The following is a 22,586-nucleotide window of genomic DNA, read 5'->3' on the forward strand; positions in this document are numbered from 1 at the left end:
AATGTCTGTACTTATGCCTGTAAGAAGCTGGAGACAGCAGGACAGGAGACCTGCATAGAGTGGGTGGTCATGACAGAGCAAAGTCCACAGCCCAGAGCAGGGTGCAGGGAGAAAGCATTTGTGCTGTGAGCAGTGCTTGGAGGCTCAGCCAGTGCTGCCAGGTCAGTGATGCAGGGCAGGTCTGCCTGGTTCCCATATATACCCATTGCTGATTAGCCAGTTAGATTTAGCTGACTTTACATTGCAGTGCCTGAGCGATCACCAGCCTGGAGACACAGCTAGAGCAACTCCTGTTTGAAAAATAGTGTCTGCTTTTGGTTTCAGACCCGAAGCCCAAACCAGTCTGACCAGCTGGAACCCAGTTTCAGGTTACACCCTGCCTTGCTTTCTGGGTGACTTAGTGGGTAATGATCTCGCTCCCAGCACATCTCATGCAGTATTTGCCTCTCCAGATATCCACATACGCTGCATCCTGCACTCCCAGCCCTCCCCAAGCCATGGGACCGTCGCTCCTGCAGCTCTCCCCTGAGATACCACAGTCGGGGCAGATGAAAGGGTGAGAGATAGCAGGCATGGGAACGGTACCTGCCCCCTCTGCAGGTCATTGCTCCTCAGACACCACTCCCAAGCCAGATAAAACAAACAATTCCTTTTTATTATCAGAGTGAACACACCAAAAAAAAAAAAAAAAAAAATCAAGACACTAGGTTTATTGCTTAGGCCACAACAGGCTGTGGGAAAAACAAAGAGATGGAAGAAATGGTATGAGACAGATCATGAAAAGCCATGAAGGAATCTGACCAGCCCCAGGGACACTCAGGCAGATGCCCATCACAGGAAGAGGCATGCAGTCAGATTGCCAGCAGGATGGCAGTGGTTTCTTTACTTCCAGCCCAGGCATCAACCCAAGGAGGTAGCTCTCCTGGCACTGCACTTCAGAGGACCTGAGCCATGTCCTGAGCTGGGCATGGCTTCACCAGAGCCTTCCAGAGCCACTCTGTCCCCGGCCCTGAACTAGTCCAAGCACTGAAGCTAAAGTCTGCACATAGATTTATGCATCTTTCATACACAAACACACACACACACACACACACACACAGGGACGCACTCACATATGCAAACATACACACCAGTTTCCTCTCTCTTCACAGCAGTTTTCCAAGAGCAGTAGGCACTGGAAATTTGGGGACTGGTGCTGACCCCATATCCAACAAAGCACATCAGGAGCTTCACAAACAGCTACTTCTGCCCCAACAGAAGTCCTCAGCTTACTGAGGTACAAGCCTGGACCACAGAGATGCAGCAGTACAGAACTAGGAAGCATCTAGGAAGCATCTCACTGCAAAGGGACTAGGGGGGAACACAATACCTTCCAAAGTGGGGGTTTGGTTATGCTGCCCTGGGGCCAGGGATGAGCTCTGGACCTCGAAGGGTCAGGCTTATCTTGCACAGGGAGGGACAAGCCAGCAGGAGCAAGGAAGCCTGCAGAGATTAGCTGGTGGTATCCAGTCCACTCCTGTGCTCTTAGAGGTGCCAGGGACTCAGGTCAGGCTTGGAGGAACACACAGCAAAAAAAAGCTGAGGCAAAGTTTTAACTGTGAGGGAGCTGGGTCCTTCCACCCTCCCCTCATCATCAGCAGGAAAAGTAAGGACATTTACTCCCCTTTCATATGAGAACAAATAGATATTTTCTCAATGTGTCTGGGTCCAGACTGAACACTGGAAAAGCAACCAGGGCAACTCACAGCAAGAAAAATGGTGGACATGTAGTATACACAGGAGGCTGAAACACAGCAGCCAGGTAGAAAAAAGTCTAGGTGTGCTTTTCTGTTACAAAGCAAGCCTAATGATTAAAGCAGGTATTTCTGTTTCCATCCATCTTGAAAACAGGAACCGCTGCAGAGTGTCACAGAACTATGTAGGTCTGGAATGGTTACATGACTCCCACAGACCTCAAGAGACTCACCGTGGCCAGGAAGACTGCTGTGAGGTAGGGCCACCTTGCAGAGGACTGGGAGAAAGGGAAGAAAGTACAAGGCTGGGTGGAAGAAAGTGGCACTGCAAACAGATTGCCGGCTCTGGTGAGCTTGCACCATTCACCAACATAAATGCTACACAGATCCAGTCCCAGGGTCCTTCAGGAAGCTGAGTAGAGTAGTGCTCCAGGTTTAAGCAGGAAGATGTAATTCAGAGTTTCACTGGATTGTTTGAGGTTAGGAAGGGATGGATATAAGAGAGCATCAGAATGCTCCCAGATCCTCACTTTCCAGAGCAGCCATTTAGCCAAGACAATCACAAATACTAGTACTGCCAAATCATGGCTTGATCTTGGCCTGATGCTACAAATGTCTTCACAGAGAAAAAGTCCTTCAGGCACAGGCCCATGCATAAAAACAGAACTCCAGAAGTTCTGGGGAGTGCCCCAGTGTTGAGCTGGAGAGAGAGAGGCTGTGGGTCAGACTGGTTTCGTGGCACTGCTGTAAAACAGATGCTCAGTGTCCTCTGTGGTGGAGAGGGTTGAGTTGGTGGCAGTGGCAGGCTGACGGCGACGGCTGTTCTTCTTCTTTTTCTTCAAGAAGAAGTAGCCAATGATCACCAGGACCACCATGATGCAGATCCCAAGGAGTACAGCAATCACTACCTCAAAGGCACCTGCAGGGATACATGCACACGTCAGGAGGGATGCTCTGATGCGGCAGGAGTGGTCAGGAGGAAGCAAGTCACAAAAACCACTGCTGAAATTGTGCTGGCTAAGAGAAGAGGTGGGCAATAGCTGGCATGACAGCAGGGTGGTCACTGCACAGCTAGGCAAAGAAGAAAGATGGCAACCATATGGCATAAAGGTATGGCCAAGGTTCAGCCAGCCTGTCTCTCCCAAATGATGGTTCCCAGCGTTTCCCAGATGCACCACGCCCTCTAAAGGCTGTTCCCAGAGTTCAGCAGACTTGGCCATTTGACACCCCTAGAAATAACAAGTCCTTCTGCAATTCTGGCCTTGTGTCATACCTCAACAGGCCACCAAAGGGTGGTCACAGAACGCACCTCCTGGTTAGGACAATGCTGAGGAAGTGAGCTATGGTGGGTAGGCTGAATTTGTGGAGAAAGCACTTGTGTGAGCACTTGTTCTTCTCCAGCCAAACAAACTCCTGCATTATCAGTGGAGACAGTCAAACATGATGCATTTGAGAGAGGGTGTAAATCTGAAGATTAAATCAATCTCTAGGATTGAAGAACAAAACTGTATAATTTCAGGAGTTCTCTACTGAAGAAAGAGGCCTCTGCAGTAAAAAGACACCAACCTTCACATGATATTCTTTAAAGAACTTGTATTTTAATAGCTTTGGGCTTTTTTATTGTTGTAGAGAGGATGTATAGGGTTGCCACATTTGCCCACATTCTAGCACCCAACATTATTGCCATATCTGCTTGAGCCTTCTTTCTTGCAGAAGTTAGTAGTCCTTATGTGAACTTGGCCCTCAGGAAGAATTTTACTTGCCATTTTTTTATGTTGAATGGTGGAGCATTCACGCATGTTGATGGCAAGAAAATCAGGACACTGTTGTACTTTTTAGGACAGGGAAAAGAAATAAGCAAGATCTGTACTCACTTAAGATAGCAGTTTGGGACTCAAATGATTCCCATCTTCGGCCAATGACATCTGCTTCTGAATTTGGAACACAGAGGGGGAAAAAAAGGTTGGCAACAAGGGATAAGACAGGTTTCTGAGGACTATATTTCCAGTTCTCTGAAGTGATTGAATGCATACAGCATCCCTTGACAACCATGGTACTAAGTTCTGAGGGCAGGCTATGAGGCACAGTGTAGCTGAGGGTGGCAGAAAAGCAGAAAATCAGCAACAGTTTGCCTCCTAACAGATACAGTTTGGCAGAATTCCTCCTGTTAGGTTCTACAGCAACACACACAAAGCTCTACAGAGTAACCCTTTTGCTTGGTTATTTAAAACTTCAGCCTAGTATATGCCATTGAGGATTTTCTTAATTTCTCCCTTCTCACTGGAGATCTGGAGCCAAGCTAGAGGGTTAGACTCTCTGTAGACTATGTCTCTGGTTAGTTTTGTTATGCTCCTTTGTCTCTTTTTCAACATCAGTACCCAAAATGCTTTTCAGCTCTGAGAATTTACGGTTTCATTGCAGAAAGATGCTGTAGATACACCACTCCCCATAAGCCATTGGTCACTGTGGGTCATGGCCAGGGTTTGAGAGCAGAGCTGCTTTGACTGAAAGCTCCCAAGGCACAACCTCTTTGGGACCACAGAACTTAATCTGAAGAATTTTCACAGTTTGATCAGTAAAACTCTAGCCCTCACTATATATGCTTACTTGTGATGCCTGAACATGATTTCATGCACTCTTCCTCTTCTTTGAAGTTGTTGTTGTTGCCACCACAGCCTCCATAGGTGAAGGGGTCACATTTTTCTGAGAATGGGTTATAGTACCAGCGGGGGATGCTTTCGCTGCACTGTCCAGTATCAGGCAAATCCACACAGTGACCTGGCAAAGCAAGGGAGAGGTGTTTTAGCCCAAGCAGTGTCCTTATGCTTTCAACAAAAGAGCACAAGCACTGCAGCAGACAAAAACCATAGCCAGAACAGCGGCTTTCAGGTCCCCACTGCCCAGTTGCCAGCTGCTCAAACTGGCATTGTCAAGATGAGCTGCCACCTGCCCATAAACCCAACTGGCAAGGAGGAAGAAGGAACAGTAGAGCGTGCAGTTATGCCAAACCCTGGATTCAATTCCCCACGGAAATGACCTCTCCTCCTTGGGAGGCAGAAGGGAACATGAGGAGCCTGGACACACAGAAACCGCAGATTGGCTCAGGTCTCCTCTGGAAGCAAGCTGTATTTCAACTGACTTGGAATATACTCTTTTAGCCCAGCGATAGGTCCATAGGTATTAGCTACACTAATACAAACAAGGCAAAGGTATGGGATTGAGCACAGGCATTGTTGTGTCCCCCATGCTGCTTTGGTTTGCAGCACTTCCAAAAAGCTGCTGCAGGGTTTTGTAGAGCCCACGTACTGTGCCCAGCAGGCAACATGAATGAGACCTGCTTGGGTGGAAAATGTTTCGGCAGGGCAGTGAAAGCCTGCTCTCAACAGCTGTCCTCAAGGTCAGAGAACGGGACCTTGCTCATTTTTAATGCAAAGACTAGCCAGATGCTACATCTGGTTTTGGATTTATACAAGGAAGCAGTTTTACCATGAAACAACAGACTGAAGAAAAAACCAAAAGCTGGTAGAGGTTCAGCCTAGGTGCTCTGGACTGTACATACCTTGCTTATGTGTGACATTGATTTTCTGCAGTCTATTGAACTCACGAGCATCTGTGAAGGAAACATTTCATGTTAAAACTTCTTTCAGTGAATGAAAAAAAATGCCTCCATCCATGCAGACATGGGCAGGTGGGTCTTTCTTGCACATTCCTTTGCTATCACAAGCCAGGGAAAGGGAGATATCATTTGGTGTTCTTAAATATCTCAAAGCTATGATAGGAACGTGAGAAAAACAAAATGAGAAACTATTCCCAATTTCCATTCCACAAATACAGAGACAAAACTAAGGAAAATAAAGGCTGCTTTCTTGCTTTTGTTTTCCATTGAAAAGTATGGGAAAACTGCTATCACTCCAGGTTTTAAGAAGTACAAAAGAGTACTAATGTAGAATATAAGAGAGGGCAAAAGAGATGAATTGTAGGCTTGCAGCCTAAAAAGGCAGCAAAACACCCATATGTAGGAAAGAGATTATGGAAATTCTGTCACAAGAGGGAAGGGGGGATGGAGGGAGTGAAGAGAGAGTGTGAACCTGGGCATCTCACCACTATGCATTTACATTAGCATAACATGAGGATGTTAAGGGAACTGTGTCGCTGGACAGACTGGGAGAAAGCATGGTTTCCTTTCCCACTTCTCAACCCTGTGAGAGCAGGTAAGGTCACTCAGTGAGAAAAATATTGGAAGGGGAGGGAAGGACAGGCTCTGAAGTCTTACAGACAGATGCAGAGAAGACAGTCAAAGAGTATTTAAGATGCAGGAAACATCACAGAAGGAAGGTCATCTTTTGCAGTCAGCAGAGATACAGGAGATGGCAGAACCTGCAAATATAATCCTGCAGAAAGAGATAATGCAGTATCAGGAGATAAGAACAGAAGACACCAAAAAGCATTGATTTAGCACCTGTAGCTTACATAGCAGTCATCCCTGGACAGATACCACAAAGTACTTACATTGTTCACAGTACATCTCATCTGATCCATCAGCACAGTCAAGAGTTTCATCACACTCCAGATAGGCATCAATGCAGCAGCCATCCTTGCATCTGAAGAAGGGGGGCTGACAGTTCCCATTGCATACTGCATCAGAAACAGTTCAGATAGCTCATTAAAACTGATTGTTACTCCCTGCCACACAGATGTTTTATGAAAAACTTAAAAGCTGCTGAGAGGGTTGGCAAACAAGAAACAAGGCAGATTGGTAAAGGCGTCTCCTCAGCGCCACCCCAGACTCAAAAAAAAAAAAAAAAAAAAAGATTCCTGATTATAAATGAAACATTGCTCTGGGAAGAGCCAAGCTTCTTCTCAGGAAAGAAGTACACAGATGGTGGAAGCAAGAAAGAGCTACTCAGGAGGAATACAGAGACATTGTCCAAGCATGGGGGATTAAATTAGGCTCAGCAAGGGCCTGCCGCACAAGACCTAGCACGAGGTTATGGAGAACACAGAGGTTATGGAGAGGACAGACTCATTTTGGAGGCGCATAGTAATAGAGTGAGCAGCAACAGACAGGAGTTGCAACAGGGAAAAGCAATTCAGTGTAAGGGTAAAACATTTTAATGAGGGTCAAACACAGGCACAGTTTGACAACAGAAGGTGTAAAATCTCCTTCAACAGAGATACCCAAAACTGGATGACTATAGTCCTGAGCAACATAATTTGACTCAAAGCTGGTAGATTTTGAGTAGTGGGCTGGACCAGATGACCTCCAGAGGGAATTCCAACCTGAATTATCCTATGACATGAAAGTAAAAGGCTTACTAAAGAAATTAGTCTCCAATGCCTCACTTTCCACACTGACTGAGTCTAGTCAAAAGCCACAGGAGTGGACATGAGACACTGAGCCCAAGCTCACAGCAGGATCACACCGTGGTACAGGAGACTCACCTGGCTGTTGTCGCCCACCAACAGAACCTGAAGAGACAAGGGGAAAAAATAAAATAAATTTATCACTACATCATTTTGTCAGCTCAATATCATTGCCTTCATATGTCACCTAAGAAGCGCATATTTTGTGGAAGGAAGCCTTGGATGGGTTAGGGAAGTGAAATACGGATGCCACACACCCAGAGACCCCAGATTAGTACCCATATGAGGCAGGCCTTGAGGAGCAGAGGGGAACTTCCCACCACTAGCTAGACCACTTCTAAACGGTCTTTCTTTTCCAAGGCTTTTGCCTCCTCCTTAAGCTGTTCACTGCAAAGGGCCTGTTTATCTGAGGCAGCACTGCATGGTTCTCAGAAGTTGGCCAAGAGGGTATTAAAGAGGGAGATTAATTTCATTTGGGGAGTGAAGCACTTCTGGCCACGCATAGCACAATGCTGCCTTCCAAATTTAGATTTCAGATGACACAAAGGTTTGGTGAGTCCTTCTGCAGGCAGAGGCATACCAGGGACACTGTCCAGTGGAGCAGTGCTTCAGGAGCTGGGTTAGATATGCTGGCAGCATAAGACAAGGACTGCTCATCCATAATTAGCCCAGTCTCCTCAGTTTACTGAGCTCTAACCAGCCACTGGCCAAGAAGCTGCAGTACTTGTCTACAGGGTCATCCCAATCCTAAGAGAAAGACGGGGCTGGATTTTCCGAGAAGACTCACCTCTAACATTCTTGCAGGCGAGTTGACACTCCTCTTCCCGTAAGTAGTTATTCTTGTTGGGCTTGCAGCCACCAAAAATGAACTCCTCACACTGCTGAAGGCTCGGGTTGTAAAACCAACGTGGAAAAGATCCCCGACACCAACCCACCTTCTTAGGGGTCAAACAATGCTCTATCAAGAAAGTTAACACAAAAGGCTCTGGTGAGACAAGTCCTTTGAAGACTTTCTCCTTTGTATATGTGAGGGCATAGGAAGTCTTTCAAAGGAAGACTGAAAGATTTGTAAAATCTTGAGCAGCATGGGGAAGGAGAGTAGGGAATTGTGGAATGCATTTTTTAATATGAAAGGCAGGGTCATAAAACTGAACTAGAAGGTGCCATATCCATAAAACAAAAGGAGCTGCTTCTCCACAAAACATATAGTTAAGCTGTGAAACTCCTTGTTTCAGGATGTTACTGCTGTGCAAATATTACATGAAATCAAAAAGGGATTAATCCATGGTTATTAAACAAAAAAGACACTATCTTCTCCTTAAAAAAATATTCCAACTGCAAAATCCTTGGGGATTAGTCAAGCATAGCAGGGATATACTGATCACGTGTCATGTTCTTGTACCCGTTCCAAAGTATCAACTGCTGGACACTGTTGAATGCAGTGTGCTGGAGTTTGGTCAGACCATTAGCGTCACCTGACATGACTTCTTAAATTTTTATGGTAACTGTGGTAAGAGGAGAAATCCCCTGCGCTTAACTACTAGTCAACCATTTGTCCATGAACTTCTTGTTCCTAATGCACTTGTAGTGCTGGATATTTTTATCATTAAACAAGGCCATTAAAGGAAAAAACACAGGAAAAAATAAAGCCAGGGACACTCTGAATGTCTTGCAAACGCCTTTACCTGCCCTGCAGCCTAAGGGCTTTCACTGCAAAACCACAGAGTCAACAAGACTTCTCAGGTTCTCCTGTTTTAACCCCTCATTTGCACCCAGGCTTCAGACCCTCTGGTGTCACCCAGCAGACTGGCAATGACAGGCAGGCTTAAGGACTCCAGCTAGACCTCTGTGTGCTCAGGCTCACCTTCCGTCTGCTCAGAGTTCAGCACCATGATGGTGATGTTGGTGAAGTCTTGCTGTTGTGCAGTGTCCGTGACAGTAAGCTGGAAGACGTAAGTCCCCACCTGCAGGTTGGAGATTTCTACCTGGTCTTCTTCGTGCTTCTGAGAATGCAAAAGAAAGGCTTATGCATGAGAAAGTACCTCTAATGAAGGAGCGAGTGAAACCATGAAAGGCCCACATTCCTGCATTAAGGAGAAAGGAGCTTGGATGGAAACCTTCAAGCAGATGTCTGGCATGCAAAATGTCTCGGTGCTACACAATCCCCTAAAAATCATGGGCTGGTACCCAGCTGGAATAGCAGAGAGGTCAAGTACCACAGTGTAATTAGATATTTTATAGTTTGGGTCGCTGTGAAAGCACAAGGGGAAAAAAACAAAACTCTTTGGAGAGGACTTAAATACCTGTAGTTTTTATTTTCCTTTTTAAAACATAAAACCTATTAGTATATATGGAATAAAGTAGGTGTATTTAATTATTTTGTTAGAATAGAAAGCTACAATATTAGTGACACAAACTTTTCCCCTATATTTACTTAGAAAATTGGGCCTTCATTTCCATGCTGTCTCCGTGTTTGGTTAAGTTTCAAAGGAACACAGCCTCGCCATACACTATTTCAATGTAGTATGAGGGGCCTCTTCCCCTCTCCCCCCCAATGCTTTGGTTGGGCTAGGGCAAAGGGAATAGGAAAGGAGCACTTGCTGATTTCCACAGACCCCTTAGCACTCTAGAGCTTGTCACTGCTGATGTTCTAAATCAGCTGTGGGCCTGATGTACTCATTTGCTAATTCTTCCAAAAGGTGCCACAAGAACTCCATATGAGCTCCAAGACTTTCCAAAGCATTTTGCAGAAGTCTAACAGAAATAATTAGCTCTTCTAAAGCCACAATTCATTTCTAACATCTATCAAATATGCAGTGTTCACACCCTAGAGATCTTAGATACAGACAGGAAACATGACTTTTGCTCCAGAGCAGATAAAATAGGAGGAAGAATCTATGCTCTCAAGAGAGAGACAAAGTCCAGGAAAAGCCCCAGGAGAAGAGAAGCAGAGTCTGAGACTGGATTATTCAGAAACAGAGGATGAGATGCACCACAGTGGACAGAGCAAAACTAACTGAAGGCCCCTCACTGAACTACAGGATCTTGGGACCAGAGGCAGCTCTTGCACCAAAGCTGCTGCCTCTCAGCTGTTCCCACCCAGGCAGACCAGGTGTTGCTCATGAAGGTTTGACACAGCATTCTGTGCAGGGAGTCTGAGACTTGATGAGGCCAAGAAATGCCCCTTCCAAGTAGTGTGCGAGAGTATAGGGGCAACCACAAGGAGTGCTCCATAGCTTTTGGGAACAGGCTCGTTGGTGGACCGGCTTGAAGAGGGAAGGACAAGGTGACCTCTAAGTCAGGGCTGTGACCACCCAACCTAGTGCAGACCACAGGTGACACTGAGCAAACTACTTACTTCCTTCAGCTCCCTACCTTCATCTCCACTGAAGGGTCGCCAAGGATCTGTTTCCATTCATAGCTGACTATCCCTCGGTCATCCGTGCTCTCTGTGCCTCTCAGCATCACTGGCTCCCCTGGCTGTACCCTCATGTCCTTGACAGCGCGGGCTATTGGAGGATGGTCATCTGCAGAAGAAATGTAGAACAAGGAGCGGGTAAGAGGCTGAAGGGTCCAGTCCTTGTCTCCATTACAGGAAGACAAGGGAGGGGGATTCTTCCAGACTAAACCAATACAGACTTCTACTGCTGAAAGGAAAACACTTCTATACAGCTGTACTCCTTCCAGCCTGAGCAAGCAACAGGCAATCAGTACCGTTAATACTGCGCTCACTAATCTAGTAACTGCACAACCCACACTGGCAGTGTCTTTGAGCCAGTTGGCTCACTGGCCACTTCTGTCCACAGGAACCACCATCAGAGGGTCGCTCTGTGGGTAAAGCCATTGTGCTTCTGACTGTCGAACCACATCCTCGCAAAACAGCACAGAGCAATCCCCACCCTTCACTTAGGGAGATGGTCTGATGTGGGTGCTGAAGAATGTGGAACTGACTCTCATCATTCCTACTACCATCCCTAAGCACTACATTAGTGTATTTAGCCAAAGCTACACGCTGTGGGACTTGGATGGGAAATATCCCTCCTCCAGCTCGTCTTCCACCTCACTTTATGGTATGCATGCCTTTAAAACAGCATAGAAATGCCATTCATGGGGTTGTTATTTTTGTGCCATTTAATGGACTAGCTTACCAGCAACCTCCACAACCTACTAAACACTTTTCCGGACTGTAAGTGCAAGAGATGAAAATGGATCCCTGCCTGCGCCAGCAAGAACAGCCTATACAATAACACCATTGAGCTTGACTCATAACTCCTTTTGGCCTGAATGTCTCTGATCACAGGCTTAGTGCATAGCTCAGCCCATAAAACTCCACCTGGTAGCACCTGTACCAAGTCCAAGACTCAATGTTCCAGTTCAACCTGAGTCTTTTGTAAAGGCACTGACCATCATTTATAAGCTAGATATAAATCACTCTGCCATTACACTGTTATATCGACTGCAATTGAGAAGGGGAATAGTGTTCAAACGCCTTAGAAAATTACTCCATTAGCTGATTATTTTCACTGTTGCAGACTTGCTCCTAATTTCCTGTTTGAGTGTATTTAGATTCAGATCCCAGCTGTTGGCTCATACTGGACTGAAGGAACATTTAATACAAGGCATATATATGAACAAACCTGACATTCAAAACAAGCTACTTAATTCTTTTGTCACTAAATGCAGTAGGATAGAGGGCTTTGTAAGAAGTATTCCAGAGCAGTTACTACAAATCCACCCAGAATCTTCTATTTTCTGCTATCTTTTGCCAAATGAAGACATACTCATTCTATTCTAGTCCTGCTGCCAAGAGAAAATCTCAGGGGAAGCAAACCTTACCATGTTTACACATCCAAGAATTGTGCTCAGCCTCTCTGGCTGCAGAGGAAGGCCATTTGTGTGCCAGCCCCCTGAGTGCCAGTCCCAGGGGCTCCCCAAGCAGCCTGCTCCCAGCTGCAGCCCTGCAGTCTGGTTTTGTCTTTTCCCTTTTCATGTAAGTATTGGGTGGGAACAATATGGAATCAAACTCATATTGTTGAGCTTGATCCATCCACCAAAATAGGTAGCTGGACTGAAAGAGGTCAGGAAGATGACACAAGCTGAGATGCCCACCCTGGTGTCCTGTCATCTTTGGGTGAGCCACAGCTCCCTGCCACTCCTTCCTCAGGGCCGTGTGCCAGAGTGATGGGTCCTGTCTCAGTCAGGCACAAAGACTACTGAAAGACATCAAGCAGAGACAAGAGTGCCTGGCATCTCTTGGGTTTGAGCAGAGCCAGTAGGACAGATCAGTGGAATTTTGCCTTATTTTCAAGTGGTCTTGCCATGAGAACATTCACAAGCAAAAGCGATGACTGGAGCTGGCAATACCTTCCAAACCAAGCAGCCCCACAAACACCTTGTAGTACACAGCACTACAAGCTCTGCAAAGAGGAGACATTCCTGCCATTCCTGCCAGGCAAATGATGCCAGGAGACTGCTAGGAGAAAGGCAGCCTACTCCCTCCCACCTTCCTGCCAGAGTGAGCCCAGCAGGTGAGTGCAATTGCACAAGGCCACTTTTCAACAGCACAGAGGCTGATCATTAACTCATGACTACAAATCATATTTTTCCTTACATTTTTAAGCACTTATATTTTAAACAAAAAATTGCAGGCCAAGCAGTTACTTTGCATTGTGAATAGCACAGTGAAGTAAAAGCTCAGTTCTGATCAATGGTCAGCAATTTCTCCAGATTCCATCACTGATTAGCCAAATTTCCTGACTCTCCTCACCTCCCGAATAATAGTCACGAGTATTTCCTTATCTGTGGTGACTGACAAGGTGGAACACTCACTTGAAATTAAGGACTTCTTTTTCAATTCTATCCCTTTTCTCCTCAGGATGTCTAAAAGCTCAGTGACTGGAGAATTTCTGCCACACTGACTACGTGAAGTGTTCCATGGCAATACGGCTGTTGTCCAGCTCAGCTTCAGAAACAAGTGCTTACTGAGCCAGAGCAAGTATCAACAAACTGCTTGTGGAAGGGAGATTCTCCATTCAGTTTGTTTTGCTCTGAAAGTCTGTTGGAAAAATGAAAGTTACCTTTGCTATAATGCTCTTTTGACTATGGAAAGTTTCTGCTGTAAAACTCTGTAATTAATGGGGAGATTAAAGCTTTATGATGCTGTTCTGTGGTGTGCTCCTTAGTGTGAAGCATGTGCTGCTGGAGTCACATCATTAAGTGACAACTTCTGCTTCCATTTATAGAATGCATCAGAAGGGGAAATCCAAAATGCTTAAAAAATTTTTATTACTCACAGTGTATTCATGCCTCAGTCTCTGATTTTTGCTTTTTTAAAAATTTCATCTCATTTAAAGGCTTATGCAGTCAGTAGTTTGTCTGGCTTCACTCACCTCTAGTGAGTGAACTTGAACCAAAGTTTAATGGGGAACAGGAATTTAAGAGATAATAAATTCCTACACAGGCTGCAAAAGTAAGCATCTAGGTGGGGGGAGAGACCCCACTAGGTCCTTGCTATCCGAACCTCCAGGCACCAATGAAATCCCATGGCAGAAAGCACTTACAAAGCTCCCAGTTTGGGGGCTTTTCTTTGGAGCTTGGATATTAGCTCTTGTCCTCAATATACAAATCCACAGAAAACCAGATTTCCTCCATTCCAGGGCTCATGCAGATACACCCTGAGTAGTTGAGACTACAAAGCAATGCTTAAAAATATCTCAGAATAATTTGAGGCTGTCACTAGAAAGAGCCAGAAAGCTTTCTCATGTGGTTGAGGGGCTCTTGCAGCCCACTGCTGACTGCCTTTGCAGGAGCAGCTTGCAAAAGAGACAAGTGTGGCTTGCGCTGGGCATACTGAGGCGCTGAGAAGGGAAAGACCTCACTGGAGACAAAAGCCACTGATCAGGCCAAGAGCAGAGACAGGAGCAGAAATGAGGCCACCCAAATTCCAGCATCCAAAGACACACAGCCTTGGAGATTTCAAGTGACATAAGCCAGCTGAACCTGTCTGCTGCAAAAGCGGGTGGGCAGCAGTGTTTGGCTCTTCTCACAAATGCTGAAGCTCTGCTCTTGTATTGCTTTCAGGGAGGACATTCTAAAGCGAATAGCTTTCTCACTCATCGACACTAGAAAACTCTCCACTTTAACAGGCAAAATGAGGGATGACACTCCTGCCACAGTGTTAATTTGCCTGAGGAGGGAGGGAGAAAGAAGGAACAAGGCAATGCAACACAGTGCCTGGAGAAAGAGAAATACAGGCTCTTTTTCTAGGGCTTCATCCTGGCTGGGCAGCAAATACAGTTATGATAAAGCCACACAGTTTTCCAACAACTCATGCAGAGCCAAGCAGCTCTCAGCATTAGTTCCCAGATGTAGTGGTTTGTAAGAGGTGCACAAGGCAGGTCAACTTAACCTCTCTAAAACAATACAGTATGTCTGAACAGATTATATTTTCAGAATAATGTAAGTTGCTGGTACCACCAGGTCCCCTCCATCCTTCCTTGGATTGTGGGAAACCAGTCTTATTTTCTTTAGCAGGCAAAGACTCTCCCACAACTCTTTGTGCTATTTTAGTAAAGATCAGTTTGTTCCTCCAGTCTCTTTAGACCAGAGCTCCAGTGACAGGACATGATGTAGCCACTTCAGTAAATGCTGCATGACAAACACTGTTTCAGAGCAAGTGGAGAGGAAGCTGCTCATCACATACTCTGAGCAGGGAGCTGGACTACATGGTCTTCCAGGGCCCTTCCAGTACACATTAGCCTCTGAATCTGTGGTGTGGGTACTGAATGTGCAACTGCCCCTCTCCTGGTCTGAGCCGAGTGCTGGAGGATGAGCAGCTGGCTCAGGGCTGGGGATCATCCAAGGGTAGACCTGTCTCAGCCCAGCTGGGATTCCACCACTGCTCATTTTAGTTGCACTGTGCCCACAGAATGGAAACAAGTGTGGGACCAAACACTTGAGGAGGGATGAGCTTCAGACTTGGGGAGCTCTCTTTTTTTTGAGTGCATTACCATAGCTTTAGCTTGAAAATCTCTCTCCATGGTGAGGCAGAAGTAGACACATCCTGAAGCCTGTGGTTCCCCAGCACTTCCCATCTCCCACTCACAAGCCCTGAATTCAACAGGAGGAGAGTGTTACTGAGCATTTCACAACCACCACAAAAGGTTCAGTTCAAGAAACGCACAAAGGTTCAGGGAGGTTATTTTCCTGTTTCACACCCAAAACTGGTTTGCCTAGACAGAATAAGCTCGGGCTAGTTACTCAAACACTGGGCTCCATTATTACCAATAAAGTGCATGGTGAGCCTGCCCCTCCCGAATGAGCCAGGCAGAAAACTCGCACCAAAGTTCAGCCGGGGAATCATTTAAGATCGTGCCTTTTAACAATAACATCAGAGACTTCAGGCTGTACGTTAGCTAGAAAAGGCAAGGAACAGTGCCAAGCTGTAGTCACCAGCTTATAAAAGACTTAGAAGCTCTTTTTCTCCAAAATACTGAAAATACACTCAGATGATGTGCAGAAACCAGATTTCAGCTGTATTTATTGTTGCCTGCACCCACAGGTTTTTCTGAAGTCATAACACCATAAGAATGGCCACAGTGGGTTAGAGTATGAGTACCCCGTCCCTGTGTTCAGTTGCCAACAGTCTTGCTGTGGATGCTCAAGGAAGAACAGTGCAAGTACATACACTGATTTCCCCTTAGCACTCTCCCAGCTTTCAGCTACTTCCACCAGGCTTCAGAAATACTTCCACCAGGCTTCAGAAATACTCCAAGATTAAATTTGTCCATTCAGCAACTCCCAGCTGTACCCTCTCTTTCAAGTGTTTCCTAGTCTCCTCCTGAACATATATAAACCTCTTAACTCAACAGGTCTGCTCCCTGTAGTAGTAGTGTCGGTCTTGTAACATGTGACATTTTTGTTTAATGTCACCCACTGGGATCACTAAATGGATATTCACTATCCACTAGAAAAAACATGCTTTTAGTCCTCATTATTGCAGATGATGTCTGAAGATTGCCACAGGCAAAGGCTCCTAAGACACACCTGACAGCAGCACATACAGGAAAGAAATGAATGATAAAGCAGCAAATAAACTTCCTGCAGAGACTTAGAGCCAGTCTCAGGAGGCTGGCAGTAACCTGGGCTCCCAAGGAGCCATGAAACTTCACACTGATACAGCACAGCAGCAAGAAAATTACACACTTTTGTTGCCAGTTCAAAACCTGGACCAAGATTTTTTGCCTATAAACATTTAGGAGGAAAATGTGACACGCCAAAAACAGCTTCCTTGTTTCACCTGGCCTCTTCAGGCATTCTCAAAAGGTTGGAAGCAAAAATGCTGGAGAGTTTCCTTATGCTGCCAGGTGGATACACTCAGTGCCCAGAGGCTCCTTCATCCCGCCTCCTGTACCTGCCCTGCTGTGCCCTTCCCCTTTCCCCCTCAGTGACAGTTAGGCATCCACCTTCCTGCCAAGACAGGCCCATTCTTTCTGCATGGACCCAATTCCAGCATCACAGCTGGAGGGGCTTGGGGCTTTGTTTGGGTTTTTTTCGGTTTGTATCTGAACCAAAATGGAGATCTACATTCTTAAGTGTCTCATCAACTGCTGTGGGGAGCAGGGCCCAGATGATTTAACCCTTGTTATTATTTTCTATTTCTCCAGTAAAACAACTTCCATCACCTCTTTCCCTGCCACCCTCTGATGTCATTCAAGGTGATTCAGAATCAGTCAAAGACAATGCCTAAAAATTTCAGGAGAGAAAGGAAATGTGTTTCTCATCAAAGTACAGCATGGACACTGCAACTGATCCCAACACACAGAAGCTGTCCAGTGTCTGCCGGTACAGCTGGAGACCTCCCTGGCTTCCGCCAAGAGTCAAACACGGGTGTAGAAGAGATTGAGCCCTTCCTACACCTGCAGCGATATCGTGGCGCAAGCCCCACGTGAGCAAGGAGGGGCATACCCGCCTCGGCAGGCAGAGTAACCCGAACTGCATTTCTGGCATGTTTTTCACTTCTCACTGATAAGTTCTCCTGGGTCTTCCTGCTCCACCACAGCCATCCCAGCATCTGTGAAAGGAGAGTTAGGGTTTGCAAGGCAAACCTGTTGGTGGCTGGGATGCTGCAGCTTGGTGCTGTATGTTGGCAAACATCACTGCTGGTCGCACAGAGAGGTCAGTGACCCAGGGACACTCTAAAGACTCACACACATGCAATGCCAAGCCCTGGGACCAGCCAAAGGAGGAGGAGTTTGCAGTCTCCTTGTATGCGCACTGGTCCACAGAGATGAAGAGACTGAATTGCTCAACGGTACCTTGTATTTTAATCTAATCTTGTGAAATCAGGATGTTCTGGAGATGATGCATCCCCTTCTCCTCCTACAATGAAGCATATAGGAGTTCAGGCAGCTGCTAGCATGCCACCTCCAGTCCTGGTGATGTGGCCTTCAGTTCCTCCCTAACTGCAGCTCCTAAGAAAAGGATTTTGAGCCTGTGATGGAGGTGCAGAAGAACTACTGCAACAGTGAGACACGTTTACCAGAAGGTCCTAAAATCCGGTGGGAAGCCACTAGTAGAGACAGAGGACAGGAGAACCACTTCTTCCATTTGCTGTTCAATCCAGAAACACCCAAGAGCTGCTCCAGATAAGTCCTGCTCTACTCTGAAACCCCCACACTACTACTCAGGATGGACAAAGTGGACAGTGTGGGTTTGGTGCCATTTTCCATCTTCAGCACTTAGAAGGCTCACAGGCTGGCACACCCCAGCAGAAGATGAAAGACCTATTCAGCTCACAACATGGAGCCCAAGCCCTTGTACCTACCTGGATGCTCCCCTTGTCATCTTCACAGATCCTTCCCTTCCCCCAGGTGGGCTGGGAGGAGATGTGAGAAGGATTACCAGTACAGATATCCCCTAACAGCCCTGCCCAAGCATCAACAAATAATAAACTGGTTTTGGTTGCCAAAGACCCAGCTGGGCTAGAAACATCCTGGCCTCATTAGGCTTCAGCCAAAACATGGAACAAGGAGGTAAAGGAGAACTGCTGTGCTTTCAGTGTTTCTGAACACACTGCAATTCTTTGGGGACAGCAGAGTGTGTAGCTGCAGAGTGGCCAGCTTCCGATTACTTTGTTTTCCACCTGGTTCTCTGAGTCCTGGTGCAATCTTTCAGAACAGGGAAACAGTGGCTGGGGAAGAGAAACCAACCTCCAATGGGGAAATTTTCTAACCAACTTCCCCCAGCTGCTCCTCTCTCTCCCCCAGCAGCAGGGACCAGCCCCAACAAGCAGAGCAATACTGAGACACCTCACCATCCAGGGTGCTGTTAAAAATAAGTGGATTGCGTCCTGCCTCTAGCCCCTGAGCAATTAAGAGATTAATGCAGCCTTTTAAAATCTGGTGATGTGTAGATTTTCAGAGGATTTCACTTTCCAACCTCAAAGGCCTAGGGGGAGGGAGAAGAAAAACAGTATCTTTTTCTACATTGTCAAGTAGTAAAACTTCAGACTGCGTCTGGTAATCATACACTCCACCCGTTTCAAATAGGTTAAAGAACAATTCCCTCTCCATTTACTAGGAGGTAAACTGAGGCACGGATCTTAAATGAGTATCAAGGTTAGGGAAAACCTTTGTGGCAGAGAAACATACAGAAACACCATCTTTAGCATCACTTTATCCCAGCTGTTTGGCAGCACTGCTGCACAAATGACGGAGGGAGGAGCTGGCATCAGTGGCCACTAATGCTCTTCCAGACCCGCTTTGCAGAAATCCCTTTTGGGCACCTTACCACTAGATCCGTGGTTCTGCATTGCCAGGTAGGAATCGTACACGTCCTTCTTCAAGAAGTTGAGAAAGCCGATCTTCCTGGCAAATCTGCAGACGAAAGCCTGCTCATAGAGACAGTTGAGGAGAAAGCAGCCCCGGATGTGATCTTCCTCCGCGCCCGAGCCTTGCTCCACGAGAGCCAGGTTACAAGCGGGGTCCTTACAGCAGGCTCTCATGCAGTCCCTGCTCCGATGGACCATGGGGGACGACAGGAAGGTGGCTCCATTCTGGACGGAGGCATCTGTATCCAGCACCCAATCTGGCAGTCCTGCCGTAAAGTCCTCCAGGCACATTTCACCGAAGGGTCTTTCCTTCTGCCCTTCGCCGAAATCCAGCGCCAGCACGAAGCAGATCCACGATACAAACCATGGACCCGGTCTCCCTCTGGCCATCTTGTCCTTGTCCGATTCCCAGTGTCCTGAGATCTTAATCCTTTCCTAAAGAAAGGGAGAAGACAGGTGAAGCTAAGAGGGACGGTGTTCAAGTGTATGTCACCCCGGGGCGAGAGGGGAGCCGAGCATGGCCGAGGCCGCGCTCAGGATTTTGGCTCGCCCCAGGGGTAGCGACTGCGTCTCCCGACCCTGCAACTCATCCCTAGGCATGTGCTCTCAAACCCCCACCTGGGCGGTCTCCGGTGAAACTGATCCTGGGAGCGGGGTATTCCCCTCGTCCCGTTGCGCCCTCACCCCCCAGGTGAGCCTTCCTTCCGTTGCGTCCAGCGGAGACAAAGGCACGGGGAGAGCAGGAAGTGAAAACCAACTCCCTGAGAGAGAAAAAAAATCAAGTCACTCCCCTGCACGGTGAATTGCGTAAGAGGAAGGGGAGGAGAGACAAGGTGATACGATCGTCTCGCGTCTTGGAGGAGATCCCAGTGAAGTTCCCTCGCTCCCGCAGGTGCAAGGGCACGCACTCCGGATGAGCGTCTCACCGGCTGGCTGCTTGCTGCATCCCCCTGCTAAGGATGCTTCAAAGGAACTGAAAGCCTGTGAGTAGGCGGTCTGTGTCCTCTGGCAGTCGACCTTGTGCTCTGGTGCGGCCAGTGGCACGGAGCACCACTAACTAGGGTCTTGCTAACCCAGATGAGTCAACCTTGCAGCCCTATCTGCAGTGCCCACAGCCATTGATGCTGCATGTATTTTTTCCTTTTCTGCTTCTACTTGCAGGTCTATGATCAAATTCCTCTGTTCAACAGATACACCTGTGTCATCTGCCCCCTCTGTTTGTAAACAGTCCTAAAGCCCCTGGGCAAACTGTTCTTACCCTCTGTCATTGTCCTTAGGAAAGCAGGGAGTGCTGGTAATTTGCTTGGACATTATTTGTAATGAAATATTTCATCACTTAACAATAAATGTGAGATGGCATTTCATGGTATGTCTCCAAAAAGAGACAGCGAGCAGCAGCTATGTATCAAACATATGTTGGCTTTGGGGATCATTCTGGTGTCTGGCATTTCAGTTTTTGCTGCTTCTTTCTGTACCTCTGATCCAGTCTCATGTATCTTCATAGGATTTATTGAGAGTCCTTAGAGACATGTTTACCACCTCCTGGCTGTCACAAACACCATGGGAACATAATATTGTGGGAACATTATTTTTTAATATCTATCATGACATTCTATGAGAAAAGTTTAAAGAAAATACTTTCTGTGGCCTGACACTGACATTTGTATATAGTACTGGCTTCTGTTTGGAAAAGGGAATTGCTTTGATTTGGCTATACTGGGCATTAAAAACACAAAAAAATCACCAACCTGTGAAAGTGGATAGTAGGAAACATGCACATCTAGAAAGCAGTGAGATGTTTGTTTTCCTAGTTGACTTTATGAATCTTTGTCAGAAGAAGCATGGATGCCTCACTCCATACTCAGTCCCACATCTCTTTACCAGGTCTTTTGGACCTGCCTACAGACCATGCAAGCAGTAAAGAGGGAGTTGACCTTGCTGTCCTGAACATCATCTAAATACCTGCAGGAGAAATAAAAACAACAAGGTTGTCTCCTTCTTATATTCTGCACTGCCTGAGGTGCTCTGCTGGGTGCTCTCTCTTGTATTTAATCTAGAGGAGATTTTTCCTGGATAAATATTCAAAGCCTCCAGTGTGGAGCCAGGTGAGTCTCAGTGCAGTTCCCCAGCACTAGACCAGGGAGCTAAGGGGTCAGTTGGCCCCATGGCAAACCAGCCATGGATATCCACACTAGCAGATATCCACATCCATGTTTGGATATCCACACTGGCAGAACTGGTCCTAAACAGTCTGGTTTGGTATTTTTGTCTTATTGCCGATTACCTAACCTACCTCAGCAGTAGTGCTGTGTTACAAAATCTGTCAAAGGTTTCCTGCAAATGTGAAGGACATGACATGTCTTCTGCCTGTGCCACACAATATAATTCCTACAAGCTCAGAGCTGCGAGAATTCCTTGACTGACATCTCTAGAGTGTGTGTGCGTCCCCCTCCAACTCCCTGCCATTTTTTTAAAACGTTTATGAAAGGATGAACCACTTCATAAGATGATCTAGCCTAGCCTTTAGAGTAGGGGGTTTTAATAGCTTTTGCTCTCAGCAGAAAGCTGTGCTAATATTCTGCTGCAAGATTTTCTGCTGCTCACTCTGAATGTCCTTATAGTTACTTTATACTTGGTTTTATTCAATATATTTAGTAATAGTAGCACAGTTTCTAAATATGCCCAGTTGCTTCTGGAGGGATAGAGTAATTAAGACTTTAACTGAGATTAGTCCTGAGGTTAAGGACTTCTACTAGGAACCCCTCTCTGTTGCAGCAGCTTTTCTTCCAACTCGTTAACTCAGTTTTTGCTCTTCTAACATAGAAATCCCATTGCAGCCCTCATCTTCTGCAAAATTAATAAATTGCCATGACTTCAGCTGAGACGTGTTATTCATATCAGCGTGAAGGGAAAGTAGGGTGTGTGATTTTATAACTTGGGAGTGTTTGTAAGGGGTCCTGAAACAGTGAGTCATTGTTAACTTTTGTCTGTCTTTGAAGTGTCTGCTCTCGGTCAGGCAATAACTTTGCAGGACATGACTCAGGGGGGTAAGCCACACCATAGTTTAATATTTGACTAAGATTAAAAGAGCTTAGACACACATGGCTTGGTCCATCACCTGCCTTCTTTCTATGTGATCACTCTTGAGACCCCAGCACCTGTTAGCAGCTGGATGCTCACCTTCCAGCAACAGGCAGAAAAATAACAATGGATTGGTTCAGGTTCCCTTTTGCCACACTGTATAACCCCGCTCCCTGGCATCACCACCTGCAATGACTTCCTCACAGCAGCTTGTCCCACTGGCTGCTACAGATGAATCCATCCTGCTGTGTTTTACCTGGGAACCACTCCATGTATAATTAACGCTTGGGAGACAGGTCTGCTTGCTTGCTTGTTTTGTTGTATTTGCCTCAGGTTAAACGTCCTGGTGTGGTTTAAGGGTGAGACCCGGATGCAAGTGACGGCATAAAGATGTGGCAAAGGAAGGAGACAGGAAGGGATCTCATCAGGCTATGACTAATCACTGGTCCTGGGGAAAAAAGGAAGAGAAAGGATGACAGGCTGCTGAGTCCTCCTGAGAGCCATTCCCATTGCATCAAGGGTAGCTTGGGGGAAGGGAGGTACAATGAAGGTATATTGTTTCTGTGGGGACGTTCTTG

General features: G+C 46.5%; 1 protein-coding gene across 2 annotated transcripts; it reads right to left on the reverse strand.

The window, feature by feature from the left end:
• Window positions 1-634: 634 nt before the first annotated feature.
• On the reverse strand, window positions 635-20,831 carry SPINT1 (serine peptidase inhibitor, Kunitz type 1). 2 transcript variants are annotated; one of them, XM_050335568.1, is made up of 12 exons: window positions 20,676-20,831; window positions 19,546-19,688; window positions 18,888-19,362; window positions 10,473-10,624; window positions 8,962-9,100; window positions 7,885-8,055; window positions 7,176-7,202; window positions 6,243-6,368; window positions 5,293-5,343; window positions 4,341-4,511; window positions 3,608-3,664; window positions 635-2,652 (listed from the first exon to the last, which is right to left on the reverse strand). In XM_050335568.1, exons 3-12 carry the CDS (start codon window positions 19,315-19,317, stop codon window positions 2,456-2,458), a joined length of 1,521 nt encoding a protein of 506 aa, XP_050191525.1. In that variant the 5' UTR covers window positions 19,318-19,362; window positions 19,546-19,688; window positions 20,676-20,831; the 3' UTR covers window positions 635-2,455. The 2 variants fall into 2 exon arrangements, with proteins under 2 accessions (XP_050191525.1, XP_050191526.1); XM_050335569.1 differs by lacking the exon at window positions 20,676-20,831 and having other exon boundaries at window positions 19,546-19,699.
• Window positions 20,832-22,586: the final 1,755 nt, after the last annotated feature.

Source organism: Myiozetetes cayanensis, unplaced genomic scaffold (assembly GCF_022539395.1).
Source record: "Myiozetetes cayanensis isolate MyiCay16 unplaced genomic scaffold, myiCay2020 scf6-25, whole genome shotgun sequence".
Taxonomy (NCBI): domain Eukaryota; kingdom Metazoa; phylum Chordata; class Aves; order Passeriformes; family Tyrannidae; genus Myiozetetes; species Myiozetetes cayanensis.